Source organism: Cervus elaphus, chromosome 22 (assembly GCF_910594005.1).
Source record: "Cervus elaphus chromosome 22, mCerEla1.1, whole genome shotgun sequence".
NCBI classification, from domain to species: domain Eukaryota; kingdom Metazoa; phylum Chordata; class Mammalia; order Artiodactyla; family Cervidae; genus Cervus; species Cervus elaphus.
This window is the reverse complement of record NC_057836.1, coordinates 39064319-39084455: the sequence shown is the minus strand read 5'-3', so window position 1 is coordinate 39084455 and position 20137 is coordinate 39064319. Positions and strand designations below refer to the sequence as shown.

The following is a 20137-nucleotide window of genomic DNA, read 5'->3' as shown; positions in this document are numbered from 1 at the left end:
GCCCAATAACTTTAACTTTGTTACTTTGGATAAGTTACTTAATCTCTTACAACCTTAGCATCTTTTTTTTAGGGGTAAAACATTTGTGAGATGTTTTGTGGGTGAAAGACACTGTCCCTCTCAAGTTACATTCAATAGGCAAATGAACTCTTATTTTGTTTAGGATCGTCCCTGTGACTAGGGTCATCATATATTAATAGTTGCCAGAATACTTCTGTTATTTGGGGTTAGGTAGGATAGTAATATTTATAGCTAATTGTACTAGGTTGTATTCCCTGTATTATTGTATAGCTTATTATTCTTCACAACTTTCCTGTGAAATAGACACTACTCTTATCCCCTCTTTTATAAATGAAAAAAATAGATGTGCAAATGGATTAAAAAAAAAAACTTGTCCAAAATCTTCCAGACAGAAAGAAACAGAGCTGGGGATTGAAACCTGCATGGTCTGTTCCAGAAACCATGCTCTTTGCGGCTATCTTTTCCAACCTCCTTTTGAGCTAGAACCTATTCACAGTGAAAAGAAAATGTTACATGTAGTGAACTCTGACACTTATTTAATATGCTTTTTCTTTTCTGTTTCAGGTATCTGACAGCAAGCAGCAATAGAAATTTCCTGCTTACCATGAGGCCCTTCTTAAAAAGAGCCACTTTGGTCATAAGTTATGTAAGTACATATATGCTTTTAAAATATCTAATAAGAAATATTTTACTTTGACTCAGAGACATGATCCAGATTGCTTAATAGAATCAGCAATCGAGCCTAACAATATGATCTTAAGATCAAACAGTTTACATACCATAAGTGTTACAAGGCCTTGGAATGTACGCATGGAAGCATTCTAGGGATATGTGAGTTCAGTGACACCAACAGCATGAACTGTGCTTTGTGAGTCCTTTTTAGGATGCTGTTGCTGAGTTGTTTCTGCAACACAAACCTGGCTGTGTCAATTATCTGTTCCTGCATTACAAAACACCCAAAATGTAGTGGCTTAAAACAAAACCACCATATTAGCTGCCCTAAATGCTTTAGTTTGGGTCACATCCAGCTGGCTGGTTCTCCTATATTTTTGGCTGGGATTACTCAAGCAAGTGTGTGCAGTTATGAGTCAGAGCAGGTAACCTCTCTGTGATAACTCATCCTCTTAGGCCTCTCTCTGTGGCTACTCTCTCTAGTTGGATGGACAGGATCTATTTACAACCTGACAACTGGATTCTAGAACAAACTAAATGTTGCAAGACCTGTGAAGTTTCCACTAGATCCTTTTGTTCAGTACAAGTCACAAGACCAGATTTAAAGGAAGGGGAAGTTGGCTCCACTCTTGGTAGGAAGAGCAAACAGAAGGTGCATACAGAAAAGATAGGGGTTCTTGGTCCTGATCTTCAGTGACTATCACATCAGTCATCTTCTTACACAGTTGAATGCTTCTATTCAAAGAAATTAGGAGATCAGTCTCTTATGCTGTTGCTGTTTTTCGTAAATTCCAAGTCCAGAATTATAATGAAGTTTGATAGGAAACTTATGAAAATGTTTTTAAATTGTAATATTAACAATTAATGATATTTTAAATCAACATTAAGGCATGTTTAAGAACTGCAGATGGTGACTGCAGCCATGAAATTAAAAGACACTTGCTCCTTGGAAGAAAATCTATAACCAACCTAAACAGCATATTAAAAAGCAGAGACATTACTTTGTCAACAAAGGTCCATCTAGTCAAAGCTATAGTTTTTCCAGTAGTCATGTATGGATGTGAGAGTTGGACTATAAAGAAAGCTGAGCACCAAAGAATTGATGCTTTTGAACTGTGGTGTTGGAGGAGACTCTTGAGAGTCCCTTGGACTGCAAGGAGATTCAACCGGTCCATCCTAAAGGAAATCAGTCCTGAATATTCATTAGAAGGACTGATGCTGAAGCTGAAACTCCAATACTTTGGCCACCTGATGAGAACTGACTCAATGGAAAAGACCCTGTTGCTGGGAAAGATTGAAGGCGGGAGGAGAAGGGGACGATAGAGGATGAGATGGTTGGATGGCATCACCAATGTGATGGACATGAGTTTGAGTAGGCTCTCGGAGTTGGTGAAGGACAAGGAAGCCTGGCATGCTGCAGTCCATGGGGTCGCAAAGAGTTGGACACAACTGAGCAACTGAACTCAACTGAACAAAGCAAGAAGGTGTGCAAAAACTGAATGAGATGGAGAGCTTTGACTGGACAATTTCAGCAAAAGGGGCAGAAGATTTCTCTAAAGAATGCCCCAGTATCTTTGCATAGAATAAAGACATTCAACTTTCATTTCAGAAGTGATTTTTATTCTTTGTGTTGTTTGGGAATGCAAGAACTTGACAGTACTGCTGTGATGCCCTGTACTTCCTGCTATAGAACAGTTATTTCATTTAGGCAGTTAATGGAGAGGTAAAAAGCTTTTCATAAGTCTCTTGAGTCTTAATTGCTTTCAGTTCAAAACTACCTATATGTCAAAGTAGCATATTTGGGGATGACATATTCTGTTACCTCTTAGTAGTTTAGGGAATTCATATTCTTTCAGGATATTTTTCCTGTTACTTTTATAGTTGACATTTTCCATTGCAATATCTTTAAAATTTTAAATTTAGTTTATGTGAGTGTTAATTAAAATGATTTTTAATTTCTTCTTAGGCATTATTTACTGCTGATATGCTTTTGACTGACACAGTATGTTCATTTTAGATTTTTGGATTTTGGATTTGGATTTGGGGTCACTTATATAAAAAAGCATTCACGAAATAAGTCAGTGATATTCCTTGGGGAAAAATCCAGCCTTAATTCCCTCCTCATATTAATCTTTTAGCTTTTAGTGAAGCAGAGATTTCCCTCTGACTCTGACAGACACAACATAATTGGTCCTGCTAAAATGAGAATTGCATCTAGAAGGTCTATGTGGGTGAATTCTATAAACAAATGTCATCCCTACTGAAGTGTCTTTGGCCTCTGGTTTTCTCAACCTATCTTTGGAACGGGATAGCTCCATTCCATGATAAAATTCCACTGAGTGGCACAAAAGTTGTTTCTTGGGGTTGTTGAAATAACTCTGTGTGGGTGGTCGGCTTCAGAGCATTTGAGGGTTGGAACATTTCCAAATGTGTTTGTTCAGGGCACAGAAGTATCATCTACTGTAGCTGAAGTTTCATAGGGTTGTATGAGACCAATGGTTAAGACACAGGGCATTGGAGCCCAGTGACATGAGTCCAACTCCTAGATCCGGTAGTTTACTAGCTGTTGGATTCTGGGCAGATTACCTTTAAGCTTCAGATTCCTCATCTTCCTCTAGGACTGGGAGGCCTCAGGTGGAAAAGTCTTTACAGTAAGTCCCCTACATATGAATGAATTCCATTCCAAGAGCGTGTTCCTTAAGTCCACTTTTTTGTAAGTCCAATGAAGGTAGCCTAGGTACCCAGCTAGGCCATATAGTACTGTACAGTGATAGTTTTATACTTTTCATGCAAATGATACTTTAAAAAAACACAAAAAAGGGAAACATATTTAATCTTACAGTACCTTGAAAAGTAGAGTAGTACAGTACAACAACTGGCATACAGCGGCTGGCATTGAGCAAACAGGCTAGAAGGGTACTGTCTGGAGGAGGGAGAAAAGGTGGGAGATGGTATGGTACTACTGTTTTTTATACAATACTATACAGTTGTTTGTTTTAAAAGAATAAGAACTAAATATGAATTTAGATATATCTTAGTGACTATATATTAATGTTCCTACATAGTGGCTTCCCACATGGCTCAATGATAAAGAATCCACCTGCCAATGCAGGAGACATGGGTTCAATCCCTGGGTCAGAAAGATCCCCTGGAGAAGGAAGTGGCAATCCACTCCAGTATTCTTGCCTAGAAAATCCCATGGACAGAAGAGCCTGGCGGTCTACAGTCCATGGGGTTGCAAACAATTGGACATGACTTAGCAACTAGAAAACAACAACAACAAAAGTGCATAAAAGCACAACCACTTGTGGACACGACACGACAGTGTACACCAGACATGTGAACTGACTTACGTGATTAGACATGCTAATGCATGTTCGCATCTTTGAAATTTCACAACTTGAAGTTCACATGTAGGGGATCTTGTTGTTGTTCAGCCATACGCAACCCCATGGACGGCAGCACACCAAGTTCCACTGACCTTCATTTGCTGTAGTGGATAGCAATGGATGAGAACTAATAACTGCTGGAAACTGACAGCTGTTATTAAGATTTATGTGCCTTTTCCTCATCACCTTGGTTGTTTTCTCTCTCCTCTACCTATTTCCATCTTTCCTACTCATCTTCAATGATAGGATTTTATAAAAATGCTCACTAGAAAATGTGCTTGTAGGACACAATATTTGTAAAGCATCTGAAAGTATTTTCCATAAAGACAGGGCTTATTTCCAACAAGCAACAATTTTCTCAGCAAATCTTCCTTTCTCCAAAGGTGATCGTTGTTCTGTACTTTCGTCTGTGGATAATGGGAGGATCTATGCCCCTCTTTTCAGAGCAGGATAATCCGGCTTCATTTTCGCCTTACATTCTTACAAGGTCAGTAGAAGTGAATTTTTTTTAACTTTACTTGGTATTTATCTGATTGTTTTAAGTAACCTTAAATAATACATTGGCTTTGCATTTTAAGGAAAGAAAGGCTGTGTTCTAGTCAGGGTGTATGGAAAAAAGAAACCACTGTTTAGACATTTGGAATTCTTTTCAACAAATGGTGCCATTTTGTCAATATTATTATAATTTTGTCATTATTATTGTTCTGATCTTGGTGTATGCTTGTTTACTCAATAAGCATTTTATTGAGCACTTAATAATAAATATCTATTGAGTGGCTCATAATGCAAATATTACAGAACAATGCACTGAGAGGTATTTAGAGATTAATTGACCATCATAACTATTTGTGAGATTGAAATCAGTGGGAAAGTTGAAAGTAACAAACAGAAATCAACAACAATTTTTGCCAAGATACAGTCAGTTATGTATAGCCATTTGTCCTTAAGAGATTTAGGATAGTGAAGTAAGAAGTGATGATGACCAGTGGATTTTGTCCATCTAAATTCCTTATCCAACCTGCTGTGGTGTACTTCTGAGGCACTCAGTTATATTTGATAGTTTTCATAACTTTACTTCAGGAAAATATTGCTATAATATTTGTACACTAAGGTTACTACTCTTAAATTTTCATAGTTTTAAGTACTTTTTTAATATCTAATGATTTTCAAATTAGTAACTTACCTTCTCTTTTTTGTGTTTGCAAAGACATAATAAATCTTAAACCTTGACTGATAGCACATATGTATTTTAGCTGATTTGTATTTCTTAGGTATAGAATATTGTTGGATTTTGTTTTTATAAAGCCAGACAGTAATCTCTGTTTTACTTCACTTATTTAATTCACATGTTTTAATTGGTAAATTTCTAGTCTCTTTGCATTTTATGTTTTCCTTTTTTGTTCTTAGTGTTTTCTTCTTTTTAAAGAATATTTTCCATTCAAAAAGGATACCTTCCAACTTGACTGACCCTTTTTTGTAGTACATATTGTGTCACAATTGTTTTCATTACTTGCAATATCTATTTGTATTAAAAAATCTTGAATCTCCTTCAGAAACCATATGGTATACAGCCTTGAGTGTTGACTTATCCCTTTGAGGTAATCTAGAGACTTGTAAGATGTTGTTTATGTCTTATATTCTTCAAAAACTATTCAATTAGTCCATTTACCAAGCTTGACATCTCTAACCCAGATTTTTGTTAATATTGCAATCTACTTGTCCTTTTTAGGTCTCTCTCAGGGGCTTTCAACTTCTCCAGGGTTCCTTGTCTGGGTATTTTTAGCTCATTGATAAATTGTTTCACGTTCTGCAGCTCCTTCAGTAGCTATTTTCTGCCTTTAAGAGAAAAAAGCAACTTTGACAGATCCTGTTCTCGCTTATGGCTCCATTTCCCTTAGCCCTTTATTGGTCTCCCTCCAAGCTTTCTTGTCTGATGAATTTAAGTGGTCATTTTTTATAGTTGGATGTAGCCTATTCATCTGGAGATTGAGCACACCAGTCTCCAAAAGCCAAGCTTCATAAAGGAGATAGACAGACAAGAACTAGAACAGATTGCTCTCAACTCACCAACCAATCATTTCATTTGTAACTCTGTCATCAGCAAACACGTGCCTGCCCCACAGTCCTTGGTGTCTGGACAAGGTGCCTTTGGTCTCCGGCTCACTTGTCCTCCTGCCTATACCATCTTAGCTGCCAGAGTGGTCAGGATGCATTTTTATTCCTGCTAGTGGTAAAAAAAAATTCTTTGGTGGAACCTCTGGCAGAATTAGGATCTTGGGGGCCGTCATTCGCTAGATTCTGCCTTTCACTTCCAAGGTATTTACATATGTTTTCTGAGGCAGCTGATATACCTTTCATCCAGGACTTTCTGTCTGTGAATCCATCTGAGTTTATCTAAGTTTATCTCAGTCACTCAGTTGTGTCCAACCCCTTGTGACCCCACAGACTATAGCCTGCCAGGCTCCTCTGTTCTTGGAATTTTTCAGGCAGGAATACTGGAGTGGGTTTCCATTTCCTCCTCCAGAGGATCTTCCCAGTGTCTCCTGCATTAAAGGCAGATTCTTTCCTACTGAGCCACTGGGGAAGCCGAGTGACTCCTCAGGCAATTCAGTCAATACAAAGTGATAGAACAGAATGTCCTAACACCTTTATTTTATTTATCTTAAAAAGAACAAGCAAACACATATCTTTTAGTTCTTGTGTTTCATACTTAAAATACTCTTTCAATGATAGTTGCTATAAATGGCCTTTCACATTCCTCTAAGATAGCTGCATTATAACTGACGCTTTTGAGCATCCAGAAAATTGTCTTTAATACCTTTCCTGAGTAAAGTTTGTACACTGCTTGCATAATTGTTTGACTTCTAGTACAATGATGATTTTAAACTGGGTTAGCTTAATCTGTTTCCAATTCTCTTTTTTTCCCCTCTTCTCATCAGCTGTACAGTTTAGCTATGACTTGGCTGGCTTTGTGAGTCTGTCTTTACCAATTAGAGGATTGTCAGTCAGCTAAGTCTTGTTAATGCTTCACCTCTTTTAGTGGATTTGTAAACTGAATGATTTTTATAACATCTTTGCTTCCATCTTGCAAGGATGAAAGTGAAAAGTGAAAGTGAAGTCACTCAGTTGTGTCCGACTCTTTGTGACCCTATGGACTGTAGCTCCCCAGACTCCTCTGTCCATGGGATTTTCCAGGCGAGCGTACTGGAATAGGTTGCCATTTCCTTCTCCAGGGGATCTTCCCAACCCAGGGATTGAACTCGGGTCAGGAAGATCCCCTGGAGAAGGGGATCTTAATAACTTTATTATCAGGTGAGAGTTTTGAAACTACTTTTCTCTTCCCTTAATAATTGTTGAAGTTAATGATTACAGATAGTTTTTAAAGTATCCTAAAAGCTTTTAAGGGTTGCTTGGTCAACTTTGTTTTTTGGTTTCTTTCAAATGACTTCTTATGACTTAAGTTCTGAGATTCCTTCTCTTTTAGATGATCTATTCCCATGTGTTTAGCTAAGAGGAAACACTTGCCATTTTCTGCCTAACAAAACTGAGATTCAAAATCGTGGTATACTCTTGGGAAACCTTTGTTAAGAAAAAGTATCTAAGACTTGGAAAAGCAAAGTGTGACTGTGGCATTCACTGTGATGCAGAGCATTAGCTAACAAACCTAGAGGCATCCAACTTTGGTTGACTTGCTACTTACATTCACTGTATTTTACAACTCTATTCACTTAGAATTTTATGTATAGAAATCTGACAGGTGTGATTATTTCTTTTCTCTCTAGTAGAAAATAAAATTTCAAATGTTAGTTTTATTTTTTGCATCTAATTTGCCAATTTCATTACTTTTTACTTTTTCATGAACTGTGAAAGCTTTTTGAAATTAACTTTATATAGATACATATATATTTATGTTTCTGGAGTTCAGTTCAGTCTGACTCAGTTCAGTTCAGTTTTCTCAGTCATGTCCGACTCTGTGACTCCATGGACTGCAGCAGACCAGGCTTCTGTGTCCATCACCAACTCTTGGAACTTGTTCAAACTCATGTCTGTCGAATTGGTGATGCCATCCAACCATCTCATCCTCTGTTGCCCCCTGCTTCTCCTGCCTTCAATCTTTCCCAGCATCAGGGTCTTTTCCAATGAATCAGTTCTTCATATCAGGTAGCCAAAGTATTGGAGCTTCAGCTTCACCATAGGTCCTTCCAATGAATATTCAGGACTATATTTCTTATATAAACTCAGTTTATATCTGTATTTAATAATAGCTTTATTGAGATATCATTTACCTGCCATACAAGTCATCTATTTCCAATGTACAGTTTGGTCATTCTCAGTATACTCACAAAGTTTAGTGCAACCATCATCACAATCAAATTTAAAACATCTCCCTAGAAAGAAACCTCATATCCATTAGCAGCCGCCTCCCATTTCAGTCCAGTCCCCCAACCCTAGGCAACCACTGATCTATTTTTATCTCTATAGAATTATCTCTGTAGAGTTACTTATTCTGGACATGAACCAGTGGAATTATATGAAATGTGATCTTTCGTGACAGACTTCTTTTACTTAGGAAAATGTGTTGATGATTCATCATGTTATAGCATACATAGATAAGTATTTTTTTTTATTCTACAGTAGTATGCCATTGCATGGATATATCACTTTTTATCATTCATCTGTTGATGGACATTTGGGTTGTTTCTACTTTTTAGCTGTTACATATAATGCTGCTATGAACATTCATGTACAAGTTTTTGTTTGAATATAAGTTTTCATTTCCCTTATGTATGTATCTAGGAATGTAATTGCCAGGTCATACATGTTAACACTGTATTTTACTTTTTGAAGTACTGTGAGACTGTTTACCAAAACAATCTCTACCAGTAGTATATGAACATTCTGGTTTCTCTACATCCTCTTCAACACTTGTCTTTTTGACAGTCTTTTTGTTGTTGTTGATTTGATTATAGCCCTACAAGTGGTATGAAATGGCATCTTATTGTGGTTTTGACTTGCATTTCCCTAGTGAGAGTGACATAGACAACATTTATATGTGCATGCTAGCCGTTTGTATATCTTCTTTGGAGAAATGTCTATTCAGATCCTTTGACCAGTTTTTAATAGGGTTATTTGTCTTTTTGTTATTGAGTTATAATAGTCTTTATGTATGCTAAATGTGATATTTATATAGTCTAGTTGTATGATTTATAAACATTTTTTACCTTTCTGTGGGTTGTTGTATCATTTTCTTGACTCACAAAAGATTTTAACTTTGAAGCACACACACACACACACAAAATGCTTTGAAGCACAAAAGATTTTAACTTTGATAAAATCTGATTTATCCACCTTTTGGTTGTTGTTCCTTATGCTTTTGATGTTATATCTAAGATGGTTTTTGCCTAACTCAAATTCTCTTTTAAATTGGCTTTGTTAAAGGTCTGTTTCCCTAATTAATACATTATGTAAGTGTTTAGTCTTCACTGTGCGTTTGTACAGGATTATGTTTTTAATATTTTAAATTGTGCTTTGGTCCAGTTTACATTAACAGCAGTTCAGAGGTCATTTAGAATTTGGCTTTATATTTTTGACTTTTGGGTGTATCCAGCAAACAAGATAGATCCATACAGAATGAGGAGTCATCATTATTTACCATATGCTGTCAACAAACCCTTAATTTTTTTCCTTTTCATTTTATCCCAGGCATTCAGATTGTTTGGAGATCATACTAACTGTCAGGAATTCTGTGACTGTTCACTGACTTTTCCAATCTGTAATTGAGATTGTGTGGGTCAGCTAAATGACATGACGTTGAATTGTACGTGTTTCTGCTTTTGACTTGAGAAGAAACATATCTGTATAAGTTGAAGAACAGGGAGAATATTGCATTTTGATTGCCCAACTTTCTCTTGACAAGCAAATTTAAGAAAATTTTTGCCTCCCATCCCACGTGGAATTTCTATTGTAACAAGAGCTGGAAGTTTTCACCAGAGGTAGAAGGAAGTGAATGGAGACAAAAGTCATGTACTAGAACAGAGACAACAAAACAAAACAGGTTAGCAATTTGGGACACCTGAGATTAAAAAATTTTGAAATTGGATTTGAATGTAGAAAGGGGCTAAAGCCCAGGATTGCAGGTGAGTTTAGAGTAGAAGTTCCAAATTAAATGTTAAACCAAGAACAAGTGTGTGTGGGGAGAGGTGGATGGTGGGACTCAGGGCCAGAGTGATTATGTAGATCTGTGGTGTCTACTACTAGGGCCACGTGAGGCTACCAGCTAGTCTGAATTGAGATCTGCTTTAAGTATAAATCAAATATGCACAAGATTTTGAAGACAAAATCCTATAAGAATGATAAGATGCAAAACATCTCATTAATAGTTTTATATTGATTATATCCCATTAAATATATACATGTTGAAATGATATTTTGAGTATATTCTTGAAACAGAATATACTATTAAATTAATTTGGCATGCTAATTTCTGCTTTTTATCATAGCTAATAAAATGGTGAAAATATGCACACTTTACTATATTTCTATTGGATAGCACTGGCCTAGAACAAGCGATAGGGTTCTCGGCCTAGCTCTTAGAAGGACGGGTAGGCTGGCGAGTGGAGTTAGACACAGCCTACTCTGCAGCCTGCCTCTGCCTCTGATTTGGCTGTTTTCCTCTAATCTGCCAACATCTGTTTTATTCAGCTGATTCTCAGTGATGGAGATTTTGCACTCTGCCTTTTGGTGTCAAGACTGACTTAGTGCCATCTGAAAAAGAAGTCCTTTGGGGACCAAGACTATGGATGCTAATGTTGCTTCTTATAAATTATAATACCACCCAAATTTATGCCCTGGTTACAGCTGTCCTGGGCTTTATGATATTACTCTAAACAGCTTGCGAAACCTGCATGCGTCTCAAAAACACTTGTAAATCATGTTGAAACATCAGTGCTCGGGTCTGGTACCCGGAGATTCTGTTTCTGTGGTTATGGAGGACTCACATTTGAGGAGTGAGGGAGTAGGTCTCTGAGCAGCTTGTTCTGTCAGAGAATTGTCATTTAGCACAGGATTTACTCATCTGTTTTATATGTGTCTCTTTAGAATTGTGGTGCTTTGACTTTCAATTTTGTGACTTAACACACTTTTGTAAATCTTGGATTAAAAATAAAAACAAAAGCCTGAGTTAAGTAAGGCTTCCACATCGGGCTACAGTCTGCAGAAGAGATAACGTTGTTTTCACTATTAAGGCACCGCCTGCTGCCTAGTAACAGGTTTTCTATTTTACTTGATTCAAAGGAGACAGAACACAAAGCAGTATATCCTTAACCGAAAAACTGTGGCCTTTCTAATATTTAAAATAGTTGTCTTTCAAATCCAGGAAACAGATAAAATTGGATTTTTCAGTGAATTTAAGGCCTCCTATCGGCATCATGTTTTTTTCATGAGATGTGATTCTGGATAAACAGGTGAAATATATCCATTTAGATGGGTAGATCTGTTTCTGCAGCTTGGCTATACAAGAAAAAGCATGTATTATTTTGTAGGAAGACATGAAGATATGAAATAATGAGATTAAGATAGAAGTCAATATCATCCTTCAAAATAAGCTTTTTTTTCTGTCTCCATTTTTAGTTGGTAATTTCAAACAGGCATGAGACCTTAGGTTTTGATAGTTACAGCTTTAGTGCACTATGCCTTACAATGTTTGTAGTCCTTTAAGTCCCTAACATGGGGACTAATAATAAACTCTGAACAAGTGAAATTTTAAGTTATTTTTAAAAACAAAACAACTGTGTGCTTAAAGAGAGGTAGGTAAAAGGCATTGCTCTGTTCTTGCTTCAGCAACTAGCAGTGTCTCCATACATGAAATGAAACTGAAGTTATTCTGATTTTTAAAGCAATAGTCACTGAACTAGAATGAATATCAGAATCAGCCTGGCAAGTATGCTAAAAATAAGACTTTCTGCTTCAGGTTGCAGAAATTCTATTTGAATAAGTATAACACTGGGTGAGATAATTCTTTATTTGATCAGCACCTTTGTGGTGGTGGTGGGGTGAGGTGTTACTCTTGAAATCTTCAGGTATGAACTGTGTCCTCTGTAGCTAAAGAGCTCTCTACAAGGTGGGCGTTGTCCCATCATATATTTTGTATTATGTTCTTAGAAAAATAGCTTAGAGATGAAAGAGATGATCAGTCACTGAGTGTAGTTTCCCCAACTGAAATGACACTGTGTGATAGTAATTCCTCTAATTTGTCTTGGACCCTGGGAATGAAGGGGAGAGAAGCAAGGAAGAGGAAAGAGGAGGGAGTCAGAAGGGGAGCCTGTGGAAGTGGCAGATTCTACCTGTGGACTAGGGAGTGGGGTTGAAAATGCTGGATCACTGATTGACACTTTTCTGCTTCAAGAAAAAATACAATCCTTTAAATTTACTTATTGTGTTTCCATTATAATATTAAATCCATGAGAAGTTGATAAAAATTAGTGATGAATCTTCTATTTTTTTTGCTAACAATGGAACATAAAGGCAAAAATTGCTTTCCTTAATGAATAAGATGCCAAAGCCGAGCTTTTAAATTATGGATCCTGTTTCTTGCTGTGTGATGCTCTGACGAACATTTCCATCAGTTCAGGCATCTGTTTGCTGTGCTATAGAGACGGTTGCGTGCTGGTTTTAGGCTTGTCAGCTCTGCTTCAACTAAAAGTTAATGGCTTGGGTTTTGTGGTATATATACTCAGGTTCTCCCAGGTGGCACTGTCCAAGGAATAAGTCAGAATCTCAGGCAGGTGTTTCTCCATGAAATACCAGTATTTGACAATCATGTTTCCATTCAATTTTCTGCATTGTACTTGGGCCAGAAAATCCTGCCTACTAGGCAGGGTCTCCAGAGGGTCTCTTGCAGTGAACTGAACAATCTGCCTCTCTGTGGCTGTTTCCCTTGCTGCAAGAAGGAAGGTAACACTCACCTCATAGAGAATGAGTTGGGATCAGATAATCCTTATATGCAAGCACTAGAAAATGCTGTTCATGCTTAAAGTATCTTCAGTGAAATTGGATATAGTTCATTAGTAGACCACCAGGATTCTGTGTGGAATATGGAACCTGCACCTGATGTAAGATCAGCAGCTCATATGCAGGTTGTTTACACCTGCTGTTTACACCTGTGCTCAATGAGAAGAAAGTATGTTGGTCTGAAATAAAGATGTTAAATGCTTTATAGAGAGAAACAGACTCTAGATAAGAAATGAACCCAGTATTTACTTTGCAGAAGGAATTACTTAATTTTTTGCAGATAAATGAGTAAGAAGTTGTTACTGACAGCCTTGGATGTTGAAATTCATGTTTTCTGCTCTGAGGAGACTGTCTCTGTTAATAAGATAATTGTATTAATGGTGCATTAGAAAGATCAAAGAGACTTAGTGACATTTCAGATTCACTTTATATAGTTTGTCATGTAGCAGGAGTTCTCATTTGAACTATATTTATCACAATTTAATGCAAAATAAGAAAAAGTAAGCCTAGCCTAGTTTTATGATGATGCTATGTGACATGTGAGGGGAGTGAGTGCCTTTACTCAGATTCTTCTCAGTCCTGAATGGTGTCCCAGGATCCAGCTTTGCACAAGGTGCTAAGGGGGCCACACGAGGGCAGAATCTTCAGTCTGTGCCCTTTAGCTATAAGCCTGGACAACTAGAAGCCTAGCAGGTATGGTTGCCTCAGGTCAAAATAAAATTATCAAATTTAAATATTTTTAGATTTTTAGGCATTTTACTATCAGACTAATTTCTTAACACCTATTTCTTTAAAGTGCTGGGTGCTGGGGAGATAACTATCAGTAAGACTCAGCTCTGTCCCTGAGAAGCTTCTGTTTCAGTGGGAAGTCAGGCATGTTAACAGGAAGTTACAGGAGATATGTACGCCCCGAGGCTGCGGACGCTCACCTAGGGGACTCCAGCCTGGCCCTGGGAGGGGGCAGTGACAGGGAACACTTGTCAGGAGAAGTGACATCTTCACTGGGACCTGAAGGATCAGGAGTTAGAGTTCAGCCAACCTGTGAGAGTTGATTCTAAGATTCTAAGAGATGAGGTGACCCAATCAGGTCTCAGGGCTTTGAAACCTAAGAGTAACGCAATTGGCCACAAAGACTGAAGTGACAGATGTGTGAAGGCAAGAGGACAGGAGAGCTGGGCAGCCTTGACGGCCACACCCAGCCTCAGTTATGAGAAGCATGAGTGAGGAGTCCAGGAGCAGAGGGAGGAGGTGGAGCAAAGACCAAGAGAAGCAGTGCAGCCATGAAGAAGGCCTGGGGCCTTGAGAGGGGCCCACCTTGTAGCCACTTGGTTCTGGTTCCCAAGAAGTCTGGTTTTATTCTTAATTTCTGATCTTTTGATTCTTACAAGGGTTGTCTAGCATTTTCTACTCTGTTGACACCAAGGAGCTAGGAGATGAGGGCCATAGACAAGCTTCTACTCCAGTCATTCAGCCGGGCTTGCCTTGTGACTTTCTGTCCCAGCCCTGTGTGCTGGGGGTCAGGTCATGCTTCTGGTCACCCCATCCTTATCTATAAGTGGTTTTCCTGATTTACTTTTCTTTTGTGTCATCTGTTTTTGTTCCACATCACCCATGATAACATTCATCCCTGTTGCATTTGTTGTCATTGCTGGATGGATTTCCATTCAATGAATATATAGCAATATAGGTATTGATCTTATTGTGGATGGACATCAGTTTGAAAATGTTAATATATACACATGCACACACATCATGGAATATTACTCAGTCATAAAAAAGAATGAAATAATGCCATTTGCAATAAGATGGATGGACCTAGAGATTATCATACTAAAGTGAAGTAAGTCAGACAGAGAAGGACAAGTGTCATATGATACCACTATGTATAAAATCTAAAAAGAAAATGATGCAAATGAACTTATTTATAAAATAGAACTAGAGGCACAGACATAGCAAACAAACTTATGGTTACCAAAGGGGAAAGGAAAGAAGGGATAACTTAGGAATTTGGGATTAACAGATACATACTACTATATATAAAATAGATAAACAACCAGGACCCACTGTATTGCACAGAGAAATATATACCTGTAATAAACCATAATGAAAGAATCTGAAAAGGAATATATATACACATAATATATGTATGTGTAAATATATATCCATCAAATCAGTTTGATTTACACCTGAAATGTAAATAAACTATAGTTCAATAAAATTTAAAAATAATAATAGTACTGCTGTGAACAATATTGTAAATGTCTTTTGCTTAAAATATATGTATATCACTGTTGGAATAAACTTAGGAGTAGAATTGCTGGATCATAAAGTAGACTCAATTCACAGTAGTGTTTCAAAGTCCCAGTTTTCCCACATCCCCACCAACACTCAACAAGTATTTTTCATAATATTTTTCATTTTAGCAGAGGCAGTTTATCATTTTTATATTACTCATTTTAATCCTACACTCTAGTTTACCCATGGGCTTCCTTGGTGGCTCAGATGGTAAAGAATCTGCCTGCAATGCAGGAGACCTGGTTTCGATCCCTGGGTTGGGAAGATCCCCGGGAGAAGGGAATAGCTACTCACTTCAGTATTCTTGCCTGGAGATTTCCATGGACAGAGGAGTCTGATGGGCTATAGTCCATGGGGTCCCAAAGAGTTGGACATGACTGAACACCTAGCACTTTCTAGTTTACCCATATTTTTAACTGTCCTCAGAAAGTCATATTCATTTACAATTTGAAGCCATTTTTATTTGTGGTCCTGCCTGGATTCTCTGTCTGCTGTCTTTCCACCTATTTAAGTTCCTCATAGATTATAGGAGGGCATTCCCTAATCCTCTGTTTTTCATTACATTTCTTAGAACTCCTTTGAAATTTGCTGTCTGTATTTCACTATTTCCCAACCATGTAATGTGTACATGTCTTCTCACCACTGATGCTATCCATGTGGAGGACAGGGGCTAGCTCTGATTACCCTTCAGTACCTCTAAAAGTGCCCAGAGTAATTATTCAACATTTACTGAATTCGAGTGAGGGTCTCCTATTCATTGAGAACTTAGTTCAGGAAATGGCTTTCTTTGGCTTGTCCTGGAGAAGGTTATAAGCAGGAAAAGATGCTAATGATGGTAATAAGCAAGTTTTGCCTACAAAGGCCTGTCATTGTTTCTCCACAGTTCCACCCTTTTGAAGCATCAGTGAAATGGAGGAATTATGAGGATGAAAGTAAGGGGTAGTCTGGGGAGGGGTAGGACAGATCACCAAATTCTTGAGGGCAGAGGCAGAGTCAGAGAAAGATGGGGCACTCCACTGTGGAGGTACCGTGGTTTATACCTCACCTATTTAGACAGTGTTAGCCAGTGCCTTAACTGAGAAGATGCACTGTGTATACAGTGGACCCAGTGACCTGTATTTATGAAATGATGGAGGATTTTGTAAATGAAAGAAAAAGGATCCTTTGAGCAGAAACATTTTATATAAAACAAGCAAGTGCTGTACATTTCTGCTTGCAGTGTATGATTTTTTCAAATGTACCTATCACAGGCATCTTACTAGAACAGGCAAATATGTTAGGCTCATGATATTTCTTTGCCAAAAGGTTTTTTCAAAGAAAAACAACAGATTCTATGTGTATTTTTTTGCACTTCAGTTCAGTTCAATTCAGTTGCTCAGTCGTGTCTGACTCTTCGTGACCCCATGAACCACAGCACGCCAGGCCTCCCTGTCCATCACCAACTCCCAGAGTTTACTCAAATCCATGTCCATTGAGTCGGTGATGCCATCCAACTATCGCATGCTCTGTTGTCCCCTTCTCCTCCTGCCCCCAACCCCTCCCAGCATCAGGGTCTTTTCAAATGAGTCAGCTCTTCGCATCAGGTGGCCAAAGTATTGGAGTTTCAACTTCAATATCAAGCCTACAAATGAACACCCAGGACTGATCTCCTTTAGGATGGACTGGTTGGATCTGCTTGCAGTCCAAGGGACTCTCAAGAGTCTTCTCCAGCACCATAGTTCAAAAGTATCAATTCTTCAGCACTCAGCTTTCTTTATACTCCAACTCTCACATCCAAACATAACTACTGGAAAAACCATAGCCTTGACTAGATGGACCTTTGTTGGCAAAGTAATGTCTCTGTTTTTTAATATGCTATCTAGGTTGGTCATAACTTTTCTTCCAAGGAGTAAGCGTCTTTTAATTTCATGGCTGCAATCACCATTTACAGTGATATTGAAGCCCTGAAAAATAAAGTCAGCCACTGTTTCCACTGTTTCCCCATCTATTTGCCATGAAGTGATGGGACCAGATGCCATGATCTTAGTTTTCTGAATGTTGAGCTTTAAGCCAACTTTTTCACTCTCCTCTTTCACTTTTACCAAGATGCTCTTGATATTCTAGTGAATTTCCTCTTGTTTGTAAAATTCATGGTAGAAAATTGATAAATAATTCATTTTATTTTTGTTCCTGTTTTAAAAAAGAAAACCCAACAGGACAAAGATACTCAACAGATTGTTTTATTTCTGAAATTTTAGCAGAAATAAACAAGATGATTGGTTTGAAATGTAATTCATAGTCAATGAGTTAAAAAGAAATACATCAGTTGCTGACTACAGCTAGCACAAGCAGCCTCCTAGAACGTAATTAGCATTTGGCATGATTTCAAGTGACTTCTTTATACCTAAATTTGCAAAAATTTTACAATGCTGTTTCAGGATTTCAAATAGTATTTAAGGAGTCTCTTTGCAACCTTGATTTGAATTCATATGCATAAAAGGTAGGTGGATGCCTCAGAGTTTCTGGAGATAATGTTTATGTATTAAGAAGGGCAGTCCCATTCCTGTGTATATATCACAAAAAACCCCAAAAACACTAAGTTGAAAAGATACATGCACCCCTAAGTTCATAGAAATATTATTCCCATAGCCAAAATATGGATGCTACCTAAAGTGAAGAAGTGAAGTGAAGTCGCTTAGTCGTGTCCAACTCTTTGCGACCCCATGGACAGTAGCCTGCACCAGGCTCCTCCATCCATGGGATTTTCTAGGCAAGAGTACTGGAGTGGGCTGCCACCTAAGTGTATATCAAAAGGTGAATAGATAAAAATAAAAAAGCTGTGGTATATACATACAGAGCTTCCAGGTGGCACTAGTGGTGAAGAACCCAGCTGCCAATGTAGGAGACATGAGAGACTCAGCTCTATCCCTGGGTCAGGAAGATCCCTGGAAGAGGGCACAGTTGCCCACTCCAGCATTCTTGCTTGGATAACCCCATGGACAGAGGAGCCTGGTGGGCTATGGTCCATAGGGTTGCAAAGAGTTGGACACGACTGAAGTGACTTAGCACACACACACCCATGCCTATACCTACAATGTAATATTACTCAGTTGTGAAAAAGAACAAAATTGCCATTCACAACAGATTAGATGTGCCTGGAGTGTACTATGTATGCTTAGTGAAATGTCAGACAAAGGAAAACAAATACTGAATGTCGTCACTTATATGTGAAACCTAATAAATAAAGTAAAACAACGAGTATAATGAAACAGACTCACAAACGTAGAGAGCAAACTAATGGTTGCCAGTAGGAAGAGGGAAGGGGAGGGGCAATTTAAGGGTAGAAAATTAGGTACAAACTACTATGTGTAAAATAAATAAGTGGCAAGGATACATTGTATAGCACACGGACTATAGCCAACATTTTATAATAACTTTAAATGGAGTATAATCTACAAAAATTTAGAATCACTGTGCTGTACACTTGAAACTAATATATTATTATAAACCAACTATACCTAACAAAAATAAAGAAGGGTTAAGTTGATAGTCTTGAGTCAAGTTAATAGTTTCTAGTATTACAAGAAGGGGAAGTTTGTTTTTTTTAGTTCCATGGTTTGCTTTTATTTTTAAATCTATTTTTGTTATAATCCATGTAAAAAGTCAAAATTGAGCATTTAAAAAAATATATAAGTAACTATATTGAAATTGTAACTTTTGAAAAATGTTATCCTTAATATTTGTTTTTTATCATTCAGTTCAGTTCAGTTTAGTCGCTCAGTCGTCTCTGACTGTTTGCAACCCCATGAATCGCAGCACGCCAGGCCTCCCTGTCCATCACCAACTCCCGGAGTCTACTGAAACTCATGTCCATCGAGTCAGTGATGCCATCCAGCCATCTCATCCTCTGTCGGCCCCTTCTCCTCCTGCCCCCAATCCCTCCCAGCATCAGGGTCTTTTCCAATGAGTCAACTCTTGGCATGAGGTGGCCAAAGTATTGGAGTTTCAGCTTCAGCATCAGTCCTTCCAGTGAACACCCAGGACTGATCTCCTTCAGGATGGACTGGTTGGATCTCCTTGCAGTCCAAGGGACTCTCAACAGTCTTCTCCAACACCACAGTTCAAAAGCATCAATTTTTCGGCTCTCAGCTTTCTTCACAGTCCAACTCTCACATCTATACATGACCACTGGAAAAACCACAGCCTTGACTAGACGGACCTTTGTTGGCAAAGTAATGTCTCTGCTTTTTATCATTATGGTATTGCAAATCTAGAAAGTATAAGAGACTGAGCACAACTTTCAGGGCAATGGCAAAATGTGGCCTGAATATTAAAAGTTTCTGCATAGCATTTGCATCTACTCCATAATCAAGCTGCAATCAAATATAAGATAAGAAAGCATTCCTGCGGCAATTCTGTTACCTTTACCACTACTTAAAATTCATTTTTATTATGAAAATATTAAGTAAGTACAAAAGGAGAGAAAATAGTGTAAAGAACCTGTACGTACCCATTATCCAGTTTCAACAATAATAGTTCATGTCTAATCTTATTTCATTCATATTCCCACCCAGTTCTTCCCCCTTGTTTTAGTCTATAATTTTGAAGCAAATCCCAGTCATCATGCTGTTTAAATGTGTATATTTTATGTGTATTTCTAAAAGACAAGAACCTTTAAAGAATAGAACTATAGTACTGTCACCACACTTACAAATTAACAATGATTCCCTATTAGCATGTCTAATCAGCATTTCAATTTTGTCTGTCTCATA

General features: G+C 37.9%; 1 protein-coding gene across 2 annotated transcripts in view; it reads left to right on the top strand.

Moving 5' to 3' along the window:
- Nucleotides 1-20137, top strand: part of TMTC1 (transmembrane O-mannosyltransferase targeting cadherins 1) — a 298740-nt gene that overhangs the window by 131738 nt on the left and 146865 nt on the right. For both annotated transcript variants that reach the window (XM_043882514.1, XM_043882513.1), the window contains exons 6-7: nucleotides 586-667; nucleotides 4466-4569. In XM_043882514.1, coding sequence (XP_043738449.1) covers nucleotides 586-667; nucleotides 4466-4569 — 186 coding nt within the window. The remainder of the gene's footprint in view (nucleotides 1-585; nucleotides 668-4465; nucleotides 4570-20137) is intronic.